Here is a 24739-nt window from a genome sequence, read left to right on the forward strand (position 1 = left end):
TTGGTAATCTAGTGCATCTGTATGCGAAAAACTGTGTTTCTGCAGTTAATGTGGCTGCCATTTCTGACATTTGATGCTTGTCAGTGTTTAAGTGGACATATTACATAAAATATTTAAGAGTTGTCATGATTTTGTCATGTATATCTTTACTGAAACCATGACTATTTTATATGTATTTTTATTAAAATAATTCAAAAATGAAGTGTAAAACTCAATCCTGTCACAAGTTTTCAACCCCGAAACAATGAGAAATATACAGATATGTGACGGCGTTGAGGTTTTTTGCACAAAATGGCCACTGCTCTTCTTGTAGTGTAGGAGAGTAGCCCATATATGGCAGCAATGAAACAAGTGCACTGTGTATATGGATTAAAATACAATTTTGAAAAATAATAATTTTCCATCTTAATTTTATGTGATGGGGTTGAGCTGTACCCTCCCTGACTATAATATGAATATGTCTCAAAAAATATGAATAAAAACTATGATCCTATTTCCCATCTTCTACATCACAGTCAAAGAGACCTGAATGATGTAATTTCTGGTAAAGATGTCACATATGGGTGTAGTCTAAATTATTATAGGCGGAGAATTGTTGGGGTGATGGGGTTGAGTTCAAACTTTACAGTCTGTTTTTTTTTTTTTTGTTAATCAAATATTTTGCATTTTTTAGAAAAATATTTTTCACCAGAGAGTAATACAAATAAATATATAAATATTGTTTAAAAAATTATATTAAAAAAAAAAATTCTACAATTTCAGGTGCTGAATGCTTAGTGTAGCCTACAATAGAAATAAGACATTATCTTATGATAAAAAATATTTAATGCAATAATTGTTTTATCATAATGAACATAGCTAGGCTACCAAAGTATTGTGAAAAGCTTTTAACATTTTACTTTACAAAGTCTGGGGGGATGAAATATTGGAAATATTACCGGATCTCCGCTCCAGCTCGGTTGATGGCGGTAATGCACCAAACAGCCACTGCCAACAGTGAAGAAGAAAAACGAAATTGAGCAGATCTCAGATCAGCCGCTGAACCACAATCATCCTGTGTGCACGTCATCAGTTCATGTACGCGTGTGTGTGTGTGTTGTGCGGTGTGTTCACAGCAAACGGTATGTTCTCGAACGCTTTCAAATATGAATGTGATGCAGAAGAATATATAATGTTGAATTGTTTGCTTGTGTTTTGTGAAAGGCAATTCTTGTGTAGCTACCCTGGTATTCGGAGATTTATCCCAACTCCTCAAGTTTGCAGTGAAATATTGGCTAATTGTATGGAATAACCTGTATTTATATGACAATTTTATTTATTTGTAGGTGGGGATGGAAAACCATTTTCACGTGGTTATTTTCTGTGCATTGATCTCTTTGCACCTAATGCTGGTCCGAGGAGCCAGACAGGGTCAAGACATCAAATGTGGAGGTATTTCCAACTTCAACCTTTGCATGAGCATTAAATATTATTATACAGTGGGTAAGTTACTCTAAAAAAGTTACTAATTACATCTTCAATAGAGCAATTAGATTACTGTACAAATTACTCTCCAAAAAGTATTGAATTATTACTTTCTAAATCCTATATCAACTTCGACTAGTTAAGTGATTCAAGGATAGCCATGTAACAGCTCTTTTAATTCGTTCAATAAATAATATAAAACGACATAAATTATTCTTATTAACTGACCAAAGTATTAGAAATGTGAGAAGGATGCATAAAACATGCATTTTAAAGTTAGACTTAAATAAAAACAATAAATGTTGATGTTTATTCCATTTAAATATAATTGTTCTATTACATCAGAAGTAACTATAATTAAATTTCAGAAAAAAATAAGAGCAATCCCTTACTTTACTTTTTCAATGGGAAAGTAATTAAATTACAGTAACTAGTTACAGCCAACCAGTATTGGGGGTAACGCATTACAAGTAACTTGAGTTACGTAATAATACTTTTTCCAAGTAACTAGTAAAGTAACGCATTACTTTTCAAATTTACAACAAAATATCTGAGTTACTTTTTCAAAAAAGTAACGCAAGTTACTTTTTCACATTCATTTGACTGACAGCTCTCCTGCCCCCAAGTTGAAAAAAAATAAGTGCAGAGGCGTGTGTGTGTAAACATGAGGGTTATTGTAGTTCTAGACTAAATGTGAGCATTTATTTATCTCACTTGCACAATAAAGATTCTGTACTCCTCAAAATGAATAAAATCAGTCAAATGCAAAATCAGAGTACTATGCAAACCTCCAATAATTAAATGTTAAATAAAAACAACTATTTGTATGCATAATCTACCTTTTATACCTATTTACCAATGTCTTGTTGCTGACCTGTGATGATGAAAATTACTATATTTTTAGTTTTTATTGGTAAAACTTTTTTCTCCTGCATCCTATAGCTGCGCCCTCTACTGTTCATGCGTGAATTTGCATTTTTACCTCAGCCTGGGGCTTATTATTTAAATTTTGGTATGAAGAGGTCTTTACCATTGCACAAAAATATAACTTTTTTGTTATAAAAACAAGGCCAGCCCAGGTGAGAAAAAGTAACGTAACGCATTACTTTTCTTAAAAAGTAACTAAGTAACTCAATTAGTTACTTTTTAAGGGAGTAACGCAATATTGTAATGCGTTACTTTTCAAAGTAACTTTCCCCAACACTGTTCTTACACATAGACAGCCATTGTGGGTTGAGTGCAATAAATCTTGTGCTGTTGCACACACTGCCGTTCAAACATTATTGATCGGTAAGATTTTTAATGTTTTTAGAAGAATTCTCTTATGCTCACCAAGGCTGCATTTATTTGATTAAAAATACAAAAAAAGTAATATTTTGTGAAATACTATTAAAATGTAAAATAACTGTTTTCTATGTGAATATATAGTAAAGTGTAATTTATTCCTGTACATTTTCAGCATCATTACTCCAGTCTTCAGTGTCACATGATGCTTCAGAAATCATTCTACAGTAATATGATGATTTGATGATCAACAAACATTTATGATTATTATCAGTGCTGGAAACAGTACAAAAAATATTTTCCCGGATTCTTTGATGAATGTAAAGTTCAGAAGAACAGCGTTTATTTTAAATATAATCTTTTTTTAACATCAACAAATGTCTCTTTTGATCAATTTAATGTATCCTGCTGAATAAATGTATTAATTTCTTTGTTTTTCTTTCTTTTTGTTGTTTTTTTTTATCAAATAAATGCAGCCTTTTTGAGCTAAGAGACTTCTTCTAAAAACATTAAAAATCTTACCGATCAAAAACGTTTGAACGGATGTGTACATTAATAATTGCATCTCCGAAATGTTTTAATAAGGAGTTTTTCTGAAATGCATCATGCTTATTCCCCCCCAGCGTGCAGGGCATTAGTTGATGAAATGGAATGGGCCATATCGCAAATAGATCCCAGGAAAATGATCCAGACTGGATCATTCAGGATTAATCCTGATGGCAGTCAGTCAGTAAAAGAGGTGACATATATTTTTGTTTCATAATGACCCTGGCTGCTGCTTCTTTCTTTTTTTACACCAACCTTGAGATATTCATCTTCATGTATTTGTTGTAATGTCCTCAGGTTCCCTTTTCTCGCTCTGAGGGTCATCTGCTTGAACTGATGGAAGAGGTTTGTGAGAAGATGAATGATTACGGCGAACATGTTGACCCTGCCACCAGTCGAAAGACATACATGAGGCACACGACCCGTGACGGCACTGCCATGGAACTTTCTGATGTGGCCTTTGACTCCAGAGTCAGCGCCAGTTTAAAGTTTGCTGTAAGATCCATTCTTTCATCCCTTCACGCCTTAATTGTTAGGTAAAGACGAGGCAAACCTTAAAGGGTTAGTTCACCCAAAAATGAAACCCAAAATTTGTCCCATAATTTACTCACCCTCCAGACATAAAAATCAATTAAGGATCTATAAGGGAAAAAAATAGGCGGTAAATTATTATTTTTTTAATGCCACAAAAGAATAAACGTGTTTTAATTGTGTCATGTGTTGTCACGTCTGTCCTGCTTTTACAGCTTCAGCATTTTCATCCATCTTGAGGATGTCCTGGGAAATAAGATTAATTTAAAGTAGGAACTGAATTGCTTTTCCAACTTGAGAACTACATACAGTCACAAAGACCATTACACAGAATCTGAGCCAGTGTCCAGGGTTGGGGAGTAACGAAACGCATTTAAGTTTAGTTACATATTTAAAATACAAAATTTGAGTAACTGTATTACATTACGGTTACATCCGAAAAGTATTTTAGATTACCAAAGTGATTACTTTGAATTTTAATATCATTTATTTAATTTAAACATTAATGTAAACAAAAATGTGTTTTATTTAGTACTGTCCTGAATAAGATATTTCACATATGTTTATATATTCCACCAGACAAAATGACTGAATTTATACTTATTGCCACATTCAAAACTGTACGAACCCTTGAATCTGAACTGTCTGTCGTTACCTGATGATCCACAACTGTGTTCATGTTTCATGCTCAGTCATTTGTTTAGATGATTGCAACTTTTTATCTCACAATTCTGACTTTTTTTCTGAGAATTGTCATTTATAAATGCGCAATTCTGAATTATAATGTCCAAATATAGCCGCAAGCAGCAATTATCGGGCCAAGCACAACAGAAGCAAACAAGGAAGCTATCAGCAGACCAACTGTGAAAATAAGACACTTGGAGACAATTTAAAAAAAAAAGGTTGAAAACCCATTAATACATTGTTGTTTAGAGCCAATTTCATGTTTTGTTTAGTTATAGCACCACCAGGTGGCGCAGTCTCACCACTTTTTTATGTGACCCCAGAGTACCCCCATACATAAGCATGTCAGATTTGGTGAAAATATCTTGACATTTGTATATATGAGCATATAAAAAATAACCCACACCTGACTTTAATTGCATTTTTTGCCAATTACTATCAATTTTGACATTTGGCCATTAGCATATAGTCAACCCGCTATGGTTTCGATTTTCCTACGGTGGTTTCATCTTAAACAGACTACAAAGATATTTGCGAAAGTTGTTTACAAGCTAAATCCCAATGTCGCACAAATCGTAAGGCCAAACCTAGCATGTTTGGTATCGTTGGACTCGGTAAGGATTCAGGAATCTAAAGAGATGAAAATAAGTCAGTCATATTCAAAGTTATAAGCATGTAAATAATCAAAAACTTTTCAGACTCGTTCTGGGCATCGTGCTGATGACCCATACCGAATTCAACTCATCCGCCCCGGGTCTAACAAGACCACTTTTATGATTTTTGGGCAAAGCGTTCAGAAGGTACAAGCAAAAATAGCCTTTTTTTGTATCTCTGGAGCAGTAGGTGGCGCTGTGCCGAAATGCCATAACCTTTTGTTGCCATTGTCTCAAGATGATATGGTTTAATTTTCATGCAAATCGGATAAACCATCTAGGAGGAGTTTTTTTTTATGGGGCAGGAAAAATGACACCACACAGTCATATAGCAATTGAATTGTCTTGAGCCAAGGAATTGGATGGAAAAATAATCTTGTTTCTAGCCCTTACGGTTCAAAAGTTATTAGCACAAACGGAAGTCAAACTTTGGACAGGTGGTGGCGCTAGAGGGATTGAGTTAGAGACTCCCTATTTGCTATATTTGCTTTGGGTGAGGGACTTTTTTTTTTTTTTTCAGAATTGCGACTTTAATAAAAAATTGAAAAAGGTAATTGCTACTTTTTATCTCACAATTCTGACTTTATAACACGCAATTGTGAGTTTATATCATGCAATTCTGACTTTATAATTCGCAATTGTGAAGAAAAAAAAGTGAATTTTGAAATAAAGTCGCAATTACCTTTTTTATTTTTAGTGGCGGAAACAAGGTTCCGTGAAACTCAATGCATTAAGAGCAGGGGGAGTGAAAACTTTTGAACAGGATGTGTAAATTTTTCTTATTTTGTCACTTGGCCAATAGTCGCTTTTCCACTGTCGGGCCAGTGCGAGCCAGGGCTTTCAACGGGCCGGGCTGGCTAATATCCTCGGACCTGTTGCTCTGAGCCCAAAACCACACTGCGTTTCCACCGTCGGGCCAGAAGCTCTGCAGCGCTTCTCTATACAGAAATGCAATATAATATAAATAACTGTTTTCAGTGGTGTATAAAGACCTTGCATAATGAACCGTTATGTTTTTATTACCTTAGAATGAGCTATTTCTATCTACACACACCGCGTGTCCCCTTACAGTGAAGTCGCCATTTTGCTCCGCTATGTTTCTACAGTAGCCCTAAATGGACAAACTTCTCTACAGAGCACTAGTCACTCTCTGCTGTCTCAGATGACGACATCTTTGTTCTGTGTCGGCCACCGTAGCTTCTCTGTTCATCAATGCATCAATGTTTTACCACAGCTTTACAATAACAAGTGATACATTGATCATAATGAATTAATTTGTGTCAAGATTGCACATTAGTCCCACAGAAAGTGTTATTTAAGAACTAATCCTTTAAACTCTACAGTTGAAAACTGTACAATTTAAACAAATTAATCAGATATTTAGTCCTAATAGGATGCACTTTGCTGTTGATTTGATGCATTTCCTTTTTCAGTTTTAGAAACGTCTCTCTTGTGTTTCTTCACAGTGTGAAACAATCGCTGAGCAGCATGAGGATGAACTTATTGAATTCTTTTCTCATGAGACCGACAACGTTAAAGACAAGCTCTGCAGTAAGAGGACAGGTAATGCTGGAAATATGGATACATGATTCAGTATTCTTTCATTTTACAGTGCGAGCATTTCACTCTCATTTGCGCCTAAAAATAAATGTGCCAACTGTATTTTGTAGCATGTGTGCTAATAAAAAATCCCCGGGGATCAGTTTTCTTAAACGTAAGCTCATAAAATGAGAAATGGGGATGGAAAAACATAAAACGCGATACTGCCTAATGCTACGTTCACACCAATTGTGAATAAAGTGTAAAAATCGTGTCTAGTCGGACACTTGAACAATTAGAATCCATTCGCGCGTCCATTCACTGCGAAATAAATCTAGCGTTTGAAGCTAAATAGACGCGCGTTCAAGGCGCTCCAGGAGAAATGTCATAAAACACCACTCTGCCTCTTTTCATTTTCATAAAAAAATATAAAATAATCATTAATAGCCACACAAATGTGGTCCAGGCAACTCCTACATTATCTTCACTGCATGTATATTTAAATATCCCCCCCAAAATAGTAATGAAACTTCTCTTTGCCCTCAGTGAAAATGATTTGGCAGACAACAAATTATAGATTCATGACACCAAAGATCGCCCGTTAGATATACACTAGACTAGACGAACCACTACAGGACATCAGAGCCAGCGGCAAACGGCAGAAGGACTAGCCGAGGAAAGGCTGCTCTTGCCGGGTTAATGAGCGCTGAGCGCCCGGTGATCGCCTGGATCTCACGACTCCAAAAAAAATAGGCGCTTTCTTTATAAATAAACCACAGATTAGAGCTTTAAACAACTACATTCTCACCTGAAAAGTCTTAAAACTACATTTTGTGACACAATAGTAGTATTTTTAAATTATGTGGGGTTTCTCATCACGTCACTACCATGTGACAGACCAGCAAGCAGACTCCTGATTGGTTAACGCGGCGCGAATTGACGCCAAAGTAAAAAAATTTCAGCGGAGCGCACCATTGACGAGCTTACGCACGCTGCGCTCCTGTGACGATTACCCGCGCGGCCAATAGAAACGGTGCATCGAAACAAGCACGGAAAGCATAATGGATGAACAGTTTTGAAAACTCCTACTTTGGTCTGGACAGCGAAGCTTTGTATATGAAGGGCTACGATGAACCCAGCGGCCAGCGCATTCCGCATCCTGTGTAAAAGCCCCTATAACGTGCAAGATGCTCAATTCGCGTCATTCACGCGAACGAGGCGTAATCGCGCCCATCGGGACCTCCAGACGCGCGTCAACGCGCCTTTCCATTGACTTAACATTGAAATCAATCGCTCTTTTTGTGTTTGGTATGAACGCAGCATCATGTGATTATCAAACTTCAAAAGGCAGTGATTTTATTAAATAAATGCGAGCGATTCACGTTTCAAAGCCTGAAGGTGGCTCTGTTTTGCGTTCGACAGGCTTACGCAATCAATGAATTGCGCACTTTTATGTTTCTGAACTAATGCTGATCAATTATGACTATTTATATAGTAATATGTACATACGGTTGTAAGAATGCATATTTTATCTCCTTGAATTTGAACGAGCTCCTGCAATAATAAAGCACATACATTTCAAAATAAGAGTCCCGGGGCCGGTTTACCAAACTCCAGGGTTACAGGATTAGTTTCGAGTTGACAAAACCAAACCAATCTATTCAGGCTTTGTTGGTCCCATGATGTTGATCATCAACTTTCTCTGTCAACTCAGGCTTTGATCCTGAGGTTAGGAGTTTAGCTGTGTATTTAGATCAACACTTGACCAAGCAATATTCAGAAACGGGTGCAGCTTTTATTTTTCGGAACTTTTATTAGATTGTAAAAAAACAGGGAAAATTACAAAAATAAGAATGAGTGATGTTTTAGAGGCAATACGTCTTATTCTTACCAATATTAATAAAATAATTGAATATGCAATTGAATAATATGAATCTAATAGATTTAAAGCACCTTTTGAACTACAGAGAAACAGTGCTTTAACAGGAGCAACGCTATAGGCTAATTCTGTCATGTGACATTACATTTGCCCGGGTTTCCGCGGGTCTTAAAGTCTTAATTTGACCTTACACAATGTAAGGCCTTAAAAATGTCTTAAATTGGAGCAGAAAGTCTTATTTCAATATCATGGCATTAAATTAGGGCCCTGTGATTTCTGTGATGTAGAAAACGTGGACAGATTTGCAGAATACATTCATAAAAATGGAATTTACTGCATAATGCACACTGTAAAAAAAGGTCTGTAAAAATAGGGCACAATATACTGTACAAATACCTTAAACTTTCTTTAATTGATCTTAAATGTACCTTCATAAAACCTGCAGAAACCCTGATTTGCATTAAAGCCCCTTTTCTCGACAAAGTGTTTCCAAACTATTTTTTTTGTGACTTTTAAAGTATCAATATAGAATTCATACGCAAAAGTTAAACAGAAAAAGATTGTTAACATGTGCATAAAAAATTTCAATAATTGCCATTTCCGTCAGATATATCGGTAAACATTTTGAACCGTCAACACAATCGTTGGATGGAAACCTGGCTATTGATCACTTGTTCCAAACCCATAAGACTTTCGCTCCTCTTCGGAACACAAAGGAAGGTCTTTTTAATGAAATCTAAGAGATTTGATAATTTTTTGCAACTCCTCCCACAGATCTTTGTGACCATGCCCTGAAGATACCACATGACGAGTTATGAGCCGAGCAGCTTGACCAACGTGTTGACCTTCAGTAAACGGACTGATTTTCTTACTCGAGGACGCCGAACATGCAGAGATCTTCATCGTGTAATGCACTTGACCCTATGGGTCAACCGTTGACCTGTTCAACTCTATGAATGCCATCAAAACAGTTCATTGTCATTCATTAAAGCTGACTTTCTACAGCTAAAATGAGATCTCTTTACGAGTCTCTCTCTAATGGCATACTTTTATGTTCAACACTTTTTGGATGCACTTAGTTTTTAGTTTAGAAGATCATTTGCAGTGTATTTATTATAAGTTTCTTTCTCCAGGTCACAAATCTGAGCACTAGTCCTCAAGTCTGCCACCACTTTATATGGAGAAACAGGCCGTTTACATTTATGTTTTCATTTGTTTTCTTCTCAAATATAATTCAATTGGTTGTTGCTTCTGTATTTATCAACATTCGTTGTGTTTGTATCCAGTGTCCATTCTGCTGTATGGATACTACAATATTGTTATTTTTGAATCATTCAGAAATCCATATGGTCACTCTATTGTTTTTTTAAGCTCCCAATTTGTTACATTATGGAGCCATGGTGTTCTAATATTTAGCAGCACAACGCAGACTTATTCTACATTTTCCCTAAAGCTTTGGGAGGTTTTATTCACAATGTGTAGTGCAACCCTGCAACTTTTCGAAAAAGTTTTATGGGCGAAACTTCTAGCATAGAAATGTACAACGCAAGAACGATAAAGAAATATACAACTGTACTTGCTACTTAAGGTGGTCCTACCTCAGGAGGATGAAAAATTTAAAATATATTTTACAGTCATTTACTGGTGGGTGTCAAAATATCAATAAATCCTATCATTTTCATGTGAATATTTTTATGGTGCTTGTGAAATGTGGTATTTCTGCATCGAGACTGTTGTAATTATACTGGTTACTGTAGAAAAAAGAGTTTAGCAAATCACAGAACAATAATAATAAATACTCCATTATTATTATTACATTACAACTATTATTCCAAATAAAAAAATTATTGCAGGAAAAGTTGTGCTTGCGACTCAGCTTCTGTTTGTTTTATTATTTTGTGATTATTCGTTGATTAACATTTCTGTAAATGTGCCAATATCGGCCAATAGACTCATTTCCAACTGTAGTCCTTTATCCAGATGTTAAAAATACCATAAAAACATTAATGTTTACAAACATAAATAAAGAAATAAACTGTACCAGGGTTTCTGCGGGTCTTAATTTAACCTTCCACAATTTAAGTCTTAAATTCAATATCATGGCATTAAATTAGGGCCCTATGATTTCTGCAATGTTGAAAACGTGGACAGAATTGCAGAATCCATTCATAAAAAATGGAATTTACTGTATAATGTAGAATGACAAAGAATTTGACAGAAAGTTTTAGATGTATAAATCAAAAGTAAGTTAGAACACAGTTCACCCAAAAATGGCAATCCTGTCATCATTTACTCACCCTAATGTCGATCCAAACCCTTAAGACTTTCCGTCATCATATAAAGCCATCGTGTCTCTTCAGAAAATTTGGAATAATCCGCTTGATTCATATACGATCTCTTTATGAACTTTCTGAAGTTGGAAGTTCAGTGTACAGTGCAAGTTTCTTATAGACTGTCAATGGAGGGACAGAAATCTCTCAGATTTCATTAAAAATATCTTCATTTGTGTTCCGAAGATGAACGAAAGTCAGTCAAATTTAATCCAACTATTAAAGTCAATAACAGAATAAACTATAAACAAAAATAGTAAACAGATTTCAAAGGGCCCTACATTTAATTTGCAAAATGAAATGGCTTGCACTGCAAAAAATGATGTTCTTTCTCAGGACTTTTGTTTTCCAGTACAAATTCAAAACCTCCTTAGATCAAGATTCATTTAATGACATGCAAAATAAGAAATTCAGTTTTGTTTTCTAGTAAATTGAACAAAATTAACTGAGTTTATTCTTAAAACAAGAACATGACTGTCATTGGGTATGAAAAGTACTAAGTTGAAATATTAGCAGATTTTTGTTCTTGTTTTAATAATAAATTCACTTTCACAAGATTTCCTATCTCAGACTTAAAAATTTTTTTTTAGTATAATTAATTAAAAAGTAATGGAGATCTGTTGGAAATTGTATTTTCAAACTTTGAAGCGTCACTAATATAACTGTGTGCTTAGACATTTACATTTAGAGAACATGTTGGCGTGTTATGTTCCCTTCAATTTATTCCTTAAATTCTTCTATTGGTCTTAAAAAGGTCCTTCATTAAACATTAAGTCCTGTGTAGGCTACAAACAAAAAGTAAAAAAGAAAATATATGAGAGACCTTCTGGCAGTGGGTATGGGACATAAAAAAGATACAAATAGTACTAATATTTTTAATTTACTAATTTAAAAAATGTCACATTTCTGACCGTTCAAAAGCAAAGCCTTTAAACGACTGGTTTATATTTAAATTGGTATGAGGTTCTCTATGGGTTCTTTACAGAAAACAACAAAAAAATTAGCGGTAAGTTATCTAAACTGAATTTCAACAACATAGAGATGGTCTAAGTACAGCCAGAACTACAATAAAACATATAAAAGAAAAACATACAGCCAGAGGTAAATAAATAAATCCGTCCGTTCACGGTAATGTTGACAAGTAACGTTAGGACTGTTCCACAGAAGATGGCGCTGTAAACCACCGGCTTCATATTACAGCGCATGCGCACTAGACGAGTGGATCCGCTCACTGTTCACCGTTCAAAGGAAACTTTATTTCTCTTTATACACGTATTACTGTATTATCATATTCCTAATGAATAAACTCCGACCTGACTGATCGGAGGAGATGGGGATATTAAACATAAACGAGCAGGTAAGCGTCAAGAAATGTTTATCGCTTTAGTTTTCTTCAGAAGCATGGTCAGGTCAGGTTTAGTTTGTTCTGTTTCAGTTTGATATTAATATACTTTGTTGATATTAGACAACTAGATGAAACATTTCTATAAAACTAGTTATATCTATCTGTTCTCCTGTTACGTTGTCGATTGAAAACGTCATGAAGTCAAATATGATCTGTTAGTTTAATTTAAACCACATGAAATATACTATAGTATATTACAGTAAAATTACTCTAGTAAATACTATAGTGTTTTCGAACCATACTATAGTAAATATAATACAGTAAATTGTAGTATACCTCAGTATTTACTATAGTTTAACAATTGACTATAAAGTATGCAATAGTATTAACAAAGTGTAGTAAATACTATAATATACTACAATTTACTGTATGAAAACCAATGTTTTATGTTTATTAATAATTTATTATTATTAATATGAATATTAATTAGGTAGTTTAGGTAGTAGAGGTAGTTTAAGACTGGATTTAGTTTTTAAAAATGTACTGTAAGGGATTACTACTATTTTAAATGTTTTGTTTTTGGTGAGTTTATAATGTAATACATTAATCATAATGTAAAGATTGTTTTTTAAAAAAGATTTTATTGCGTTTCGAGAAAATGATTACATTATGAACATTTTATTATAATAATGTAATACTTAATACATTATGTGCAATTTTTACATTATGAGTTGCTACATCGTGGCCCAAATATTAATCTTTTTTTTTTTTTATAATCCACAATTTTCTCAAAAAGTAAGTTGGAACTGAACCAAGAATAATGATGTGCACAAATAAATAGTTTATAATAAATACTGAAGTATTCCAAAATTAATATGATTTCTCAAATGTCCGTCTCTCTCTCTTTTTAAGTCGCTCCTGGTCCAGGCGGTATTCAGCCAGAATGCTGAAATGGTGGAATTTTTGTTGGAACAAATGGAAGAAGTGGATGAATTGGTATATGATTTTGTCTTCTGTGTTTCCTGATTCTTACAAATTCCGTCACTCCTTTTACATGTTTGTAAGAATGGATAATTACACATTCCTGATGACTAGAAAGCTGAAATATTGCATATTTATATTATAGGGTGAACACGCATTTTTTTTGCTAATAAATCTATTTGTTGTTTCAGGACCAAGAGTGTCGCACCGCCTTGCATGCTGCAGCGTATGTGGGTGGAGTTCATATCATGGAGCTCCTCATCAGTTCAGGTGAGATCAGGAGTTTCAGCGTCTGCAGATCAGCATATTAGCAAGGATCATGTGACACCGAAGACTGGAGTAATGATGCTGAAAATTCAGCTTTGATCACAGGAATAAATTACACTTTACTATATATTCACATAGAATTAGGGTTGCCCTCATAAAGATTTTTCTAGTCTAGACTAATAGTCGTTCATTTAAGCGATTAGTCGACCAATCGCACATGTACTTTAATAAGCGGAGCTTTTATTCTTATGCAGACGAGCGCTTCAGCTTCTTCCACAAAACAGCCCTGACCCGTCAAAGCATGGACTCCACTAGACCCCTGAAGGTGTGCTGTGGTATCTGGCACCAAGATTTTAGTAGCAGATCCTTTAAGTCCTGTAAGTTGCGAGGTGGGGCCTCCATGGATCGGACTTGTTTGTTCAGCACATTCCGCAGATGCTCGATTGGATTGAGATCTGGGGAATTTGGAGGCCAAGTCAACACCTCAAACTCGTGCTCTTCAAACCATTCCTGAACCATTTTTGCTTTGTGGCAGGACGCATTATCCTGCTGAAAGAGCCACAGCCACCAGAGAATACCGTTTCCATGAAAGGGTGTACATGGTCTGCAACTATGCTTGATAGGTGATACGTGTCAAAGTAACATCCACATGGATGACAGAACTCAAGGTTTCCCAGCAGAACATTGCCCAAAGCAGCACACTGCCCCCATCGGCTTGCTTTCTTCCCATAGTGCATCCTAGTGCCATGTGTTCCCCAAGTAAGACACGCACACTCAACCGGCCATCCACGTCATGTAAATGAAAACATGATTCATCAGACCAGGCCACCTTCTTCCATTGCTCCGTGGTCCAGTTCTGATGCTCACATGCCCACTGTTGGCGCTTTCGGCGGTGGACAGGGGTCACCTGACTGGTCTGCGGCTATGCAGCCCCATACGCAACAAACTGTGATGCATTGTGTATTCTGACACCTTTCTATCAGAACCAGCATTAACTTCTTGAGCAATTTGAGCTACAGTAGCTCGTCTGTTTGATCGGACCACACAGGCCAGCCTTCGCTCCTCACGTGCATCAATGAGCCTTGGCCGCCCATGACCCTGTCACCAGTTCACCACTTTTCCTTCCTTGGAGCACTTTTTATAGACACTGACCACTGCAGACCGGGAACACCCCACAAGAGCTGCAGTTTTGGAGATGCTCTGACCCAGTCGTCTAGCCATCACTATTTGGCCCTTGTCAAACTCGCTCAAATCCTTGCGCTTGCTAATTTTTCCTGCTTCTAACACATCAACTTTGAGGACAAAATGTTCACTTGCTGCCTAATATATCCCACCCACTAACAGGTGCCGTGATGAAGAGATAATCAGTGAACTTATTCACTTCACCTGTCAGTGCTCATAATGTTATGCCTGATCTGTGTATATAACATATCATATATTAAAACGTCTTTGGTGTTTCCATGGTTTCTACAAAATAAACCGGAAATCGAGGGTAACGCGGGTATGATGTCATTGATAGGCTACGCATGCACACGGTCCGTGTCCTGGTTAAAATGCCTATTTTGATCTAGTGGTTTTTGGATATTTTAATAAAAAAATCATACATATTGTGCTTTTAAAGTTAGAGCGATCAGCTATGTAAAGTTGCCATGTTTGAAGTCGATGGATGATATGCGAACGTGTGCATTTCCTGCCCGACACAGTAATTACCACAGGCCACAAGATGTTTTTTCTTTCGACTAACCGACTAATAAAAATATTGGAGATGATTAGGGGGCAGCCCTAGAAAACAACTATTTTAAATTGTAATAATATTTCACAATATTACTGTAATTTTAAGCCTTGGTGAGGATAAGAGAGTTTTGACCGGTGGTGTATACATTGTGATTTAAGTTCATCTTAAACTAAATAGACAATTGTCTTTGTGATCTTGTGTTTCAGGTGCTAATGTTAATGCTAAAGACCAGGAGTGGTTGACTCCTCTGCATCGGGCCGCTGCCTCACAGAACAAAGTATGAGAGGAGTTAAAAAAAGTAATTAAGCTGTTTATTGTGTTTTTCTTCTCTCACGTTGTGCTGTTGTAATTGCAGGGGTCTGTTGGGCTGCTGCTGAGGGAGGGAGCAGAGGTGAACGCACAGGACAGGTTCTGTCAGACGCCGCTACATGTTGCTGCAGCCAACAGAGCGACAAAGTGTGTGGATGTTCTGCTTCCGTACATGAGCGGCATGAATGTAGCCGATCGGTTTGGGAGGACTGCTTTACATCACGCCGTCCACAGTGGACATGCAGAGGTAATGGCTGACACTGAATAAAGTAGCTTTTTCATTGAGGATTTATATTAAAGTCTGTGGCTACATCTACATTAAAGGTGCACTATGTAAAAAAAAAATCAGTAAAATTTCCAAAAACCACTAGGCCAGTGTTATATATTTTGTTCAGTTGAGTACTTACAATATCCCAAATGTTTCCAACTATTTGTAAATCGTGACAAAATTCGATTTTAACCAAGGAACCGGGACGTGTGAGGGAGTCACCTGACGATTTTATTTTGCAGAAACGCTTTACTCTTACTACAGTGTGCAACAGGTTTCATAGCAGCCGCCAAGCGAATGCAGTAACGTCATAACATCATTTTCAACACACTCAGATGTATCTAATATGATAAACAGAGCTGCGTTACCTCATACTCATGGCCGGAAAAACGGAAATGGCGCAGGCGACTGTGGCATAATAAAAGTCCCACCGGCGACTATGCCATAATAAAGGTTCCGCTGCTTGCGAGGCTTGTGTTGCGCGCTTCTTTTTAACAATCGCTCCTGCTTCATACTACAGTAATGTTAATAATCACATCCATGAACATAATTTCTGCCCGAGACCTATTCCGATTCTTTTCAACCGTCTGTGAGGTGGAGACCACATGTCCAAAGATTCTGAGCTCAAACTTGGCATCATCAAACTACGCCTTTGTTTTGGCGAATAGGTGACCTCTAGCGGATGGAAAAGTTTCATAGTGCAGCTTTAATCTGGATACATCTGAAAATGGAAAATATATGCTCTCCGTCCACACTAGCGTTTTCCAAAAGTTTCTGAAGGTCACCATGAAATCAAAATGGACAATTCTTATTTTTTTCAGTGAGGAAAATAAGTATTTGAACACCCTGCTATCTTGCTAGTTCTCCCACTTAGAAATCATGGAGGGGTCTGAAATTGTCATCGTAGGTGCATGTCCACTAAAGATTCTCTATTGGGTTTAGGTCTGGAGACTGGCTAGGCCACGCCAGAGCCTTGATATGCTTCTTACAGAGCCACTCCTTGGTTATCCTGGCTGTGTGCTTCGGGTCATTGTCATGTTGGAAGACCCAGCCTCGACCCATCTTCAATGCTCTAACTGAGGGAAGGAGGTTGTTCCCCAAAATCTCACAATACATGGCCCCGGTCATCCTCTCCTTAATACAGTGCAGTCGCCCTGTCCCATGTGCAGAAAAACATGATGATAAAAGCCCCAAAGCATGATGCTACCACCCCCATGCTTTACAGTAGGGATGGTGTTCTTGGGATGATACTCATCATTCTTCTTCCTCCAAAAGTTGATGACCTATTGTGGTCTCATCTGACCACATGACTTTCTCCCATGACTCCTCTGGATCATCCAAATGGTCATTGGCAAACTTAAGACGGGCCTGGACATGTGCTGGTTTAAGCAGGGGAACCTTCCGTGCCATGCATGATTTCAAACCATGACGTCTTAGTGTATTACCAACAGTAACCTTGGAAACGGTGGTCCCAGCTCTTTTCAGGTCATTGACCAGCTCCTCCCGTGTAGTTCTGGGCTGATTTTTCACCTTTCTTAGGATCATGGAGACCCCACGAGGTGAGATCTTGCATGAGCCCCAGTCCGAGGGAGATTGACAGTCATGTTTAGCTTCTTCCATTTTCTAATGATTGCTCCAACAGTGGACCTTTTTTTCACCAAGCTGCTTGGCAATTTCCCCGTAGCCCTTTCCAGCCTTGTGGAGGTGTACACTTTTGTCTCTAGTGTCTTTGGACAGCTCTTTGGTCTTGGCCATGTTAGTAGTTGGATTCTTACTGATTGTATGGGGTGGAAAGGTGTCTTTATGCAGCTAACGACCTCAAACAGGTGCATCTAATTTAGGATAATAAATGGAGTGGAGGTGGACATTTTAAAGGCAGACTAACAGGTCTTTGAGGGTCAGAATTCTAACTGATAGACAGGTGTTCAAATACTTATTTGCAGCTGTATCATACAAATGAATAGTTAAAAAATCATACATTGTGATTTCTGGATTATGATTTTAGATTATGTCTCTCACAGTGGACATGCACCTACGATGACAATTTCAGACCCCTCCATGATTTCTAAGTGGGAGAACTTGCAAAATAGCAGGGTGTTCAAATACTTATTTTCCTCACTGTATATATATATATATATATATTTGTCTGTGTGCATCATTTCATAAATTCATGCGCCCTGGTAATCTTAAATCAGTATAACTTCCCCTCCATCTTGCGGCAACATCTCTTGTCTGATGACAAGGGCGGGGCATCCAATCAATTCCCCACGGACAAAATCAAGCCCCGTCCTACATTTGTTCTTGGATATACGGCACAACAGGGAAGAAAAGACTAATCACAACTTCCTTTTCATGCTGACTTTAAACATCTGAAAACACTTAAATCTTCTTACTGCGCATGCGTAATACGTATTTGGATATACAGAGAGACCAGACATAATCTTTTGGCATAGATATCTCACCACTTACTGGTGACCAAAAGTGATGTCCGGAAGGGACATTTGTTTTCGATGAAACCATGAAAATATGAGGAAAATATTTTTCCTTACATATTTTAAATTTGAGGGAAGAAAAAAACACTAAACTTGGTTAAAGTATTTATCTGACAAAATTATTTGGGGAAAAAAGGCAAACTACAGCTACAGGTTTTATTCTACTATGCCAAAAACTGCATAGAAAAACAAAAAGCTCACAGGAAAAAACATACATTGACTATGAGTTATTATTATTTTGCTGGTTCTCTTTTTTATTTGCATGTGTTCATAATTGCTTTGTATGACAGCCTGGCCAAAGCAAAAATGATGTTGCACAATTTGACGTCTCACTGCGTTGTTATCACAAATAAAACAATTGACTCCAAGCACAACTACGCAACATGCTCACAAAATCTTTAGAAAACTTGTAATAATATTTGAATAAAGGGTAAATTTTTCTAGGCTGGACATCACTTTTGGCCACTACCGTATGGTCAAAAACACAATTGCCCTTATGTTTTAACACAGGACAGCAATTGTGAGAAAATATTTGAAGGAATGTAACAAAGATTGTAAAAAGCAACATTGAGCAACACTGAAAGAAACAATAGAAGGCACAACAATGCTAGTATAACCATAGATAGTACAATTTGCATCATCGTTTTCGAATATCTCTGTCCACAGAATGCGAATCCACTTAAGAGAGCGTCTGTCACATATATAATGTAGATATAGCCTTCTATGGGCCAGATTTACTAAATTAGCGTGAGAGCGCAATTTAAAAAAAGCGCAGATGGGAGTGGAAAGTTCAGCGTGTGATCTACTGACAACACACAAATTAAAGGACACAGATGCAGCCGGATAATTTCCTTAATGACCAACACAATCTACCAGTTAGCATCTGGTTTAAGTAATGGTGCAAACACCAGTAAATTGACAAGCACAAACCTTAGTAAATCACTGTGCATGATTCATTTAAATACTCTCCTCCCATAAATACTCTCATCTGAAAGGGAAACTCCTACAAATGCATATGCAATAAGATCAGCCGCACAAATAACCCTGCCCACGCCTTTTCAGCGCTAGTTTATCCCTGTGTGTCTTTAGTAAATCCTCACAGTAGTTTTTTAAACACCAAAAGAGGGTTTGCGCTGGGCAAGCTGTTAGTAAATCTGGCCCTCCTGTATTTCTTACACATTATTAGTAAGGCTTGGATGTTATGTAACACTTTTCATAAAAACTAATCAATAATGTCCTTAGACAGTGACACTGCTTCTAAATAAAGGGGCCAACCTGAGTGCCAGAGACGTAAAGGACAGGCAGCCCATCCATTTGGCTGCTCATCTAGGTATCTGGTCCTCTGAATAAGCATGTGTATTATATAGACTTCTGTACAGAGTGTTATCTTATAGATTTTGTCTGACGATCAGGGCATCTGGAGGTTGTGAAGCTCTTAGTAGCGTGCAGTGCTGATGTGTCCTGCAGGGATAAGCAGGGATTTACCCCTCTACATGCGGCGGCTCTTAGTGGACACACTGAAGTGGTCAAGTATCTCCTGAAAAATGGAGCACAGGTGAGCAATCATGTCTCGACATTAGTGGGCATTTCTACATTTGACACCTACTAGCAGTATATATTATACGCTGGAACGTCAGTCTCTCGTGAACGTGCGTACGACCGTTAGCGGAAGTTAGAAATTACAGTTTGTAAAGTTTTAAATATGGATATTTTTCTTACACAAACACATAATTACGCTTCAGAAGGTCTTTATTAACCCCCGGAGCCGTGTGGAGCACTTTTATAATGGATGAATGCACTTTTATGGACTTAAAAACAGAAACAGCCATTATAAAGCTTGGAAGAGGCAGGACATTTTTTATGTCCTTTATGTTTAGGCAGGATTGTATTAGCCTGAAAGAAGAATGTCATATACACCTAGGATGACTTAAGGGTGAGTAAATCATGGGGTAATGTTAATTTTTGGGTGAACTATCTCTTTAATTCTGACAACATCAGACAGATTTTTTTCTTTGGAGTAATGTGTACTTATGAATTGTGCATTAGAGTCAAGTCAAGTCAACTTTATTTATATAGCGCTTTTTACAATGCAGATTGTTTCAAAGCAGCTTCACAGTGTTAAACAGGAAAATAATGCAACAGAATTTGATTCGGCTGTACAGCCGCTCTGGAGAAAACGGGGATGTCATCAGCTCATTTCAATTATCATACAGTGACAATGTGGGCAGACCTACTGTATTTAATTTAGTTTAGTAATTAAATTGATTTGGATATTTAGTTGAAAATGTAGTGTCTATTAGAGAAACTATATAGAATCAAATTAGATTTTTGCTTTCTCTCTCATTTGTCTGTTAGATTGATGAAGCCGATGGTTCTGGTAGCAGTGCTCTCCACATGGTTTGTTATGCTGGACAAGAGGTTATAGCAAGTCAGCTGGTTAACTGTGGTGCCAATGTTAACCAATCAAACACACGTGGCTGCACACCGCTGCACCTGTCTGCCATCTCCACCGACGGAGCCCTGTGTCTGGAGCTGCTGGTCAATAACGGGGCAGACGTTAACATTCCGGTCGGGAGACATGAACCCAAAAATGGCAGATGGATATTGCAGGGTTTTTTCTCTTTGACCTTTCTTGTTTTGATTTCAGAATAAAGATGGGAAGAGTCCTTTGCATATGGCCGCCACTCAGGGACACTTCACCCGTTCCCAGATACTCATTCAGAATGGTAAAGCCAAGCTCAAACCATAGACTTTAAGGGCCCTATTTTAACAATCTGAGCTCATGGTCTGAAGCGCATGGCGCAGGTGCACTTAGGGCGTGTCCGAATCCACTTTTGCTAGTTTAACAACGGAAAAAAAAACGGTCGGTGCGCCAGGCACATGGTCCAAAAGGGTTGTACCTAGTCTCTTAACCCCTTAACTGTCACCCCCCTTTTTGAGAATATACATGAAAATGCCCTATCCAAACTTAAAGGCCTGTAATTCAAGAATTCTTTGGAATATAGACCTAAGTTTTGTCTTGTTTTAAAGAAGACACTCAGCAGATTATTGCAATTGCAATTCAAAATATGAAAGTATGAAAAATGTATGGACATTTAAATTTACTGTATATGAAAAATACTTTACTAAATATTTTCATTTTATTGAACATATATTTTCTAAAATTAATATCAAATCAAAGCCATATGTCTAACCAAGTTGTGTTCCAAATTTGAAGTTGATATTACAAAAATTGAAGTTCCCATGAGATTTTGTTTAGGCGCTATACCAAAAATAGCCACCGGGTGTCATCCACATTCCATTGATTGTTTTTTTTTATGCCAAATGTCTGTCCAAATATCACTTCCATCACAAAACATGTACAAATATGGAACCTTGAGACTCAGACCTTTCCGACGATATGTGTTTTGTTAAGATTATAAAAGATTTTGATTATAAAGTAGTTCAAATAAATGTTGTAATATGAAACATGACACCGTCCACTAGGAGAGGAGCCCGCTAAAAGAATTTAGAGTACCGTTCCCATGGTAACACAACGTCCGATTTCCAAACGGTTTTCACAGGATTCAGATACACAGCTTTCGAATGATACCTACTTTATGATAATTACTAAAATATATGATACGATATTTTTAATATTTGGCACGTGTGTGTGCTGCTGTGCATCCCTGTCTGTGTAATAATCAGAGTTTACGCGCGATGGGCACCGCCTATAGGCTCATATCACTAACACACCCTTTAAATAACACAAAAAATACTGCGCAGTCGTTTTCAGTTCCTCAAAATAGCAACGCTCCAACAATGCTCCTGAACACACCTGGTTTTCAGACCAGATGCTCATGGGCGAACAAATGCGCCAGTGCATTTGATATTTAAACAACGTGGCGATGGACGTGAAAATGAGAACTGCGTCGGGCTGAAACTAGCAAAAAACACTTGCATCGTGCCTGGTGTCGCATTATGATATGATAGGGACTTTAACTCTTAAAGTCAGCTTAATGTTGCAATTAGTCTTTTCTTCCCTAATGTGCCGTTTATTCAAGTGAACAAGAACAAATGTAGGGCAGGGCTTGATTTTGTCCGTGGGGAATTGATTGGATAGTTGTGGTTTGTTATTGGCTGATCTCATGTGAGTGACAGGTTGCCCCGCCTTTGTCATCAGAGAAGTGATGTCGCCGCAAGATGGAGGGGAAGTTATTTTGATTCAAGATTACAAGGAACATGAATTAAAACAAATAATGATGTGCAGTATTCCATAACATTTTTTAATTTTGATTGGTGACTTTATTTTTTACATATTACTTTTTAAATGGCTCTGCCCCAGTGTCAGCTTTTGTATAAAAGAAATTCTGTCTGGAAACCCAAAACGAAGTAGATACTGATAAATAGCTGCGGAAAGAAAAATCTGGCGAATATCACCAAAAACACAGCATACGCTGGTATTCAACAGTATCTGTTATACCTACAAATATTAATGGAACAGTCAAAGAAAGCAAATTCTGTTATCATTTACTCTGGTGCTTTTTAGTCCATATCGGTTTGCTGTGAGACCATTTACAGCTGTGGTCAGAATTATTCAACCAGAATTATTGGCATATATGAACAAAGATGGCTGTAAAATAAATCTGCATTGTTTATCCATTTGATCTCCAGATCCTTCAGATTCCCAGCTCTTCTCTTCAGTTCACACCATTCATTTTCTATAGGGTTCAGGTCAGGGAACTGGGACAGCCATGGCAGAAGCTTCATTTTGTAGAGGATTTTTCCTGAAACCCTCCCAAACAACTTGTGCTGATGTATTCAATTCAATTCAATTCAAATTTATTTGTATAGCGCTTTTCACAATACACATTGTTTCAAAGCAGCTTCACAGAAAGTGCATTTCATAAATGTACATTGAAAAATGTTAGAAAAGAGAATGTTAAAGAAAAAATGTTAGGATAAGTTAATCAATCATGTATTATTTTAGGCCATAACAACGCTGGCGTTGAGTCGTCTCTTCACAGGCGTCGAGTCGTCTCATCACAGGTGTTGGGGCATCTGAAGTCTCCATCAGAGGCTGGATACAAACTGGAGCTGACGAACTAGTTACCTCGGGACTAGTGTCCCGAGATAACAACAGAAAAGCAGATGGGAAATAATTAGCATAGCTGCTGTTCAGAATATTAATGCTGTTGGTGCGATTTAACTGTAGTATAAAACTTAATTTATAATGTGAATGCTTGGCTAAAGAGATGCGTCTTTAATCTAGTTTTAAACTGGGACAGCGTGTCTGAACCTCGAACAATATCCGGAAGACTATTCCAGAGTTTAGGAGCTAAATGTGAAAAAGCCCTCCCTCCTTTAGTGGACTTAGATATCCTAGGAATGACCAGAAGCCTCGAGTTTAGTGATCTTAAAGAGCGCGATGGATTGTAGGGCGATAAAAGATCAGTTAAATACACTGGAGCTAGCCCATTTAGGGCTTTATAGGTCAGTAGCAATACTTTGTAATTGATACGGAACTTAATAGGTAACCAGTGTAGGGATGATAAAATTGGTGTTATATGATCATATTTTCTTGACCTAGTAAGCACTCTAGCAGCTGCGTTTTGGACTAACTGCAGTTTGTTTATCGATGATGCAGGACAACCAGCTAATAAAGCATTACAGTAATCTAGTCTCGAGGTCATGAATGCATGAACTAACTTTTCTGTAGGGGTTGTTTAATTTTTTTTTAGGCTTTCTGACCCCAAGACTCAACTAATCTCTACAATTCTCCATCTGTGATCGTTGGAGAGTATTTGTCCACTCAAACTCTCCTCCTTGCCATGCATTAGGACGATATAGACACACGTCCTCTTCCAGGCAGATTCATAACATCTTTAGTTGATTGGAACTTCTTAATTATTGCACTGATGGTGGAAATGGTGATTTTCAAAGCTTTAGCTATTTTCTTACAGCCACTTTCTGTTTTGTGAAGCTCAACAATCTTTTGCTGCACATCAGAACTATATTCTGTGGTTTTATTCATTGTGATGATGAATAAGAGAATTTGGACTTTATGTTTCCTCATATTTATACTTCTGTGAAACAAGAAGTCATAGCTGTCATATTTCATGTTCCTAGTCACCCTGGTGTGCTAAAATTTTTTAATATTAATGGGAGATATTTTACTCATAAAACATTCTAGGGATGCAAATAATCATGGTCAGTGTGTTTTGAAGAAAAGGAATTACTTCATAATGTGATTTACCCCCAATTTTTAATTATTTTACTTCAATGAAAGATCAAAAGGATAAACAATGCAGATTTATTTTCACAGCCATCTTTGATCATATTTACCGCGGGTGCCAATAATTATGACCACAACTGTAGATGCTAGTACTCTTAACAGATCAGCAGATATGCATTTAAAATTCACAGTCATTCTCATCTTGGAAAACAGACCAA

At 37.2% G+C, this 24739-nt stretch overlaps 2 protein-coding genes across 4 annotated transcripts in view; both read left to right on the plus strand.

Annotated features, from left to right (window-relative positions):
- Positions 1–995: 995 nt before the first annotated feature.
- cnpy2 (canopy FGF signaling regulator 2) lies at positions 996–10619 on the plus strand. Its single transcript, XM_079843932.1, has 6 exons — positions 996–1121; positions 1326–1431; positions 3372–3487; positions 3592–3789; positions 6629–6725; positions 9355–10619. The coding sequence occupies exons 2-6, from the start codon at positions 1332–1334 to the stop codon at positions 9396–9398; spliced, it is 555 nt and encodes a 184-aa protein (XP_079700058.1). The 5' UTR covers positions 996–1121; positions 1326–1331; the 3' UTR covers positions 9399–10619.
- Positions 10620–12101: 1482 nt separating this feature from the next.
- Positions 12102–24739, plus strand: part of ankrd52b (ankyrin repeat domain 52b) — a 67405-nt gene continuing 54767 nt past the window's right edge. Inside the window, exons 1-9 of one of the 3 annotated variants that reach the window (XM_079843919.1) lie at positions 12102–12267; positions 13168–13251; positions 13428–13506; positions 15445–15515; positions 15594–15794; positions 19550–19637; positions 19720–19862; positions 20663–20875; positions 20955–21033. In XM_079843919.1, coding sequence (XP_079700045.1) covers positions 12241–12267; positions 13168–13251; positions 13428–13506; positions 15445–15515; positions 15594–15794; positions 19550–19637; positions 19720–19862; positions 20663–20875; positions 20955–21033 — 985 coding nt within the window. In that variant the 5' untranslated portion in view covers positions 12102–12240. The remainder of the gene's footprint in view (positions 12268–13167; positions 13252–13427; positions 13507–15444; positions 15516–15593; positions 15795–19549; positions 19638–19719; positions 19863–20662; positions 20876–20954; positions 21034–24739) is intronic. The other 2 variants (XM_079843921.1, XM_079843920.1) reach the window with 2 other exon arrangements.

Source organism: Gobio gobio (assembly GCF_949357685.1).
Source record: "Gobio gobio genome assembly, chromosome: 19".
NCBI classification, from domain to species: Eukaryota; Metazoa; Chordata; class Actinopteri; order Cypriniformes; family Gobionidae; genus Gobio; species Gobio gobio.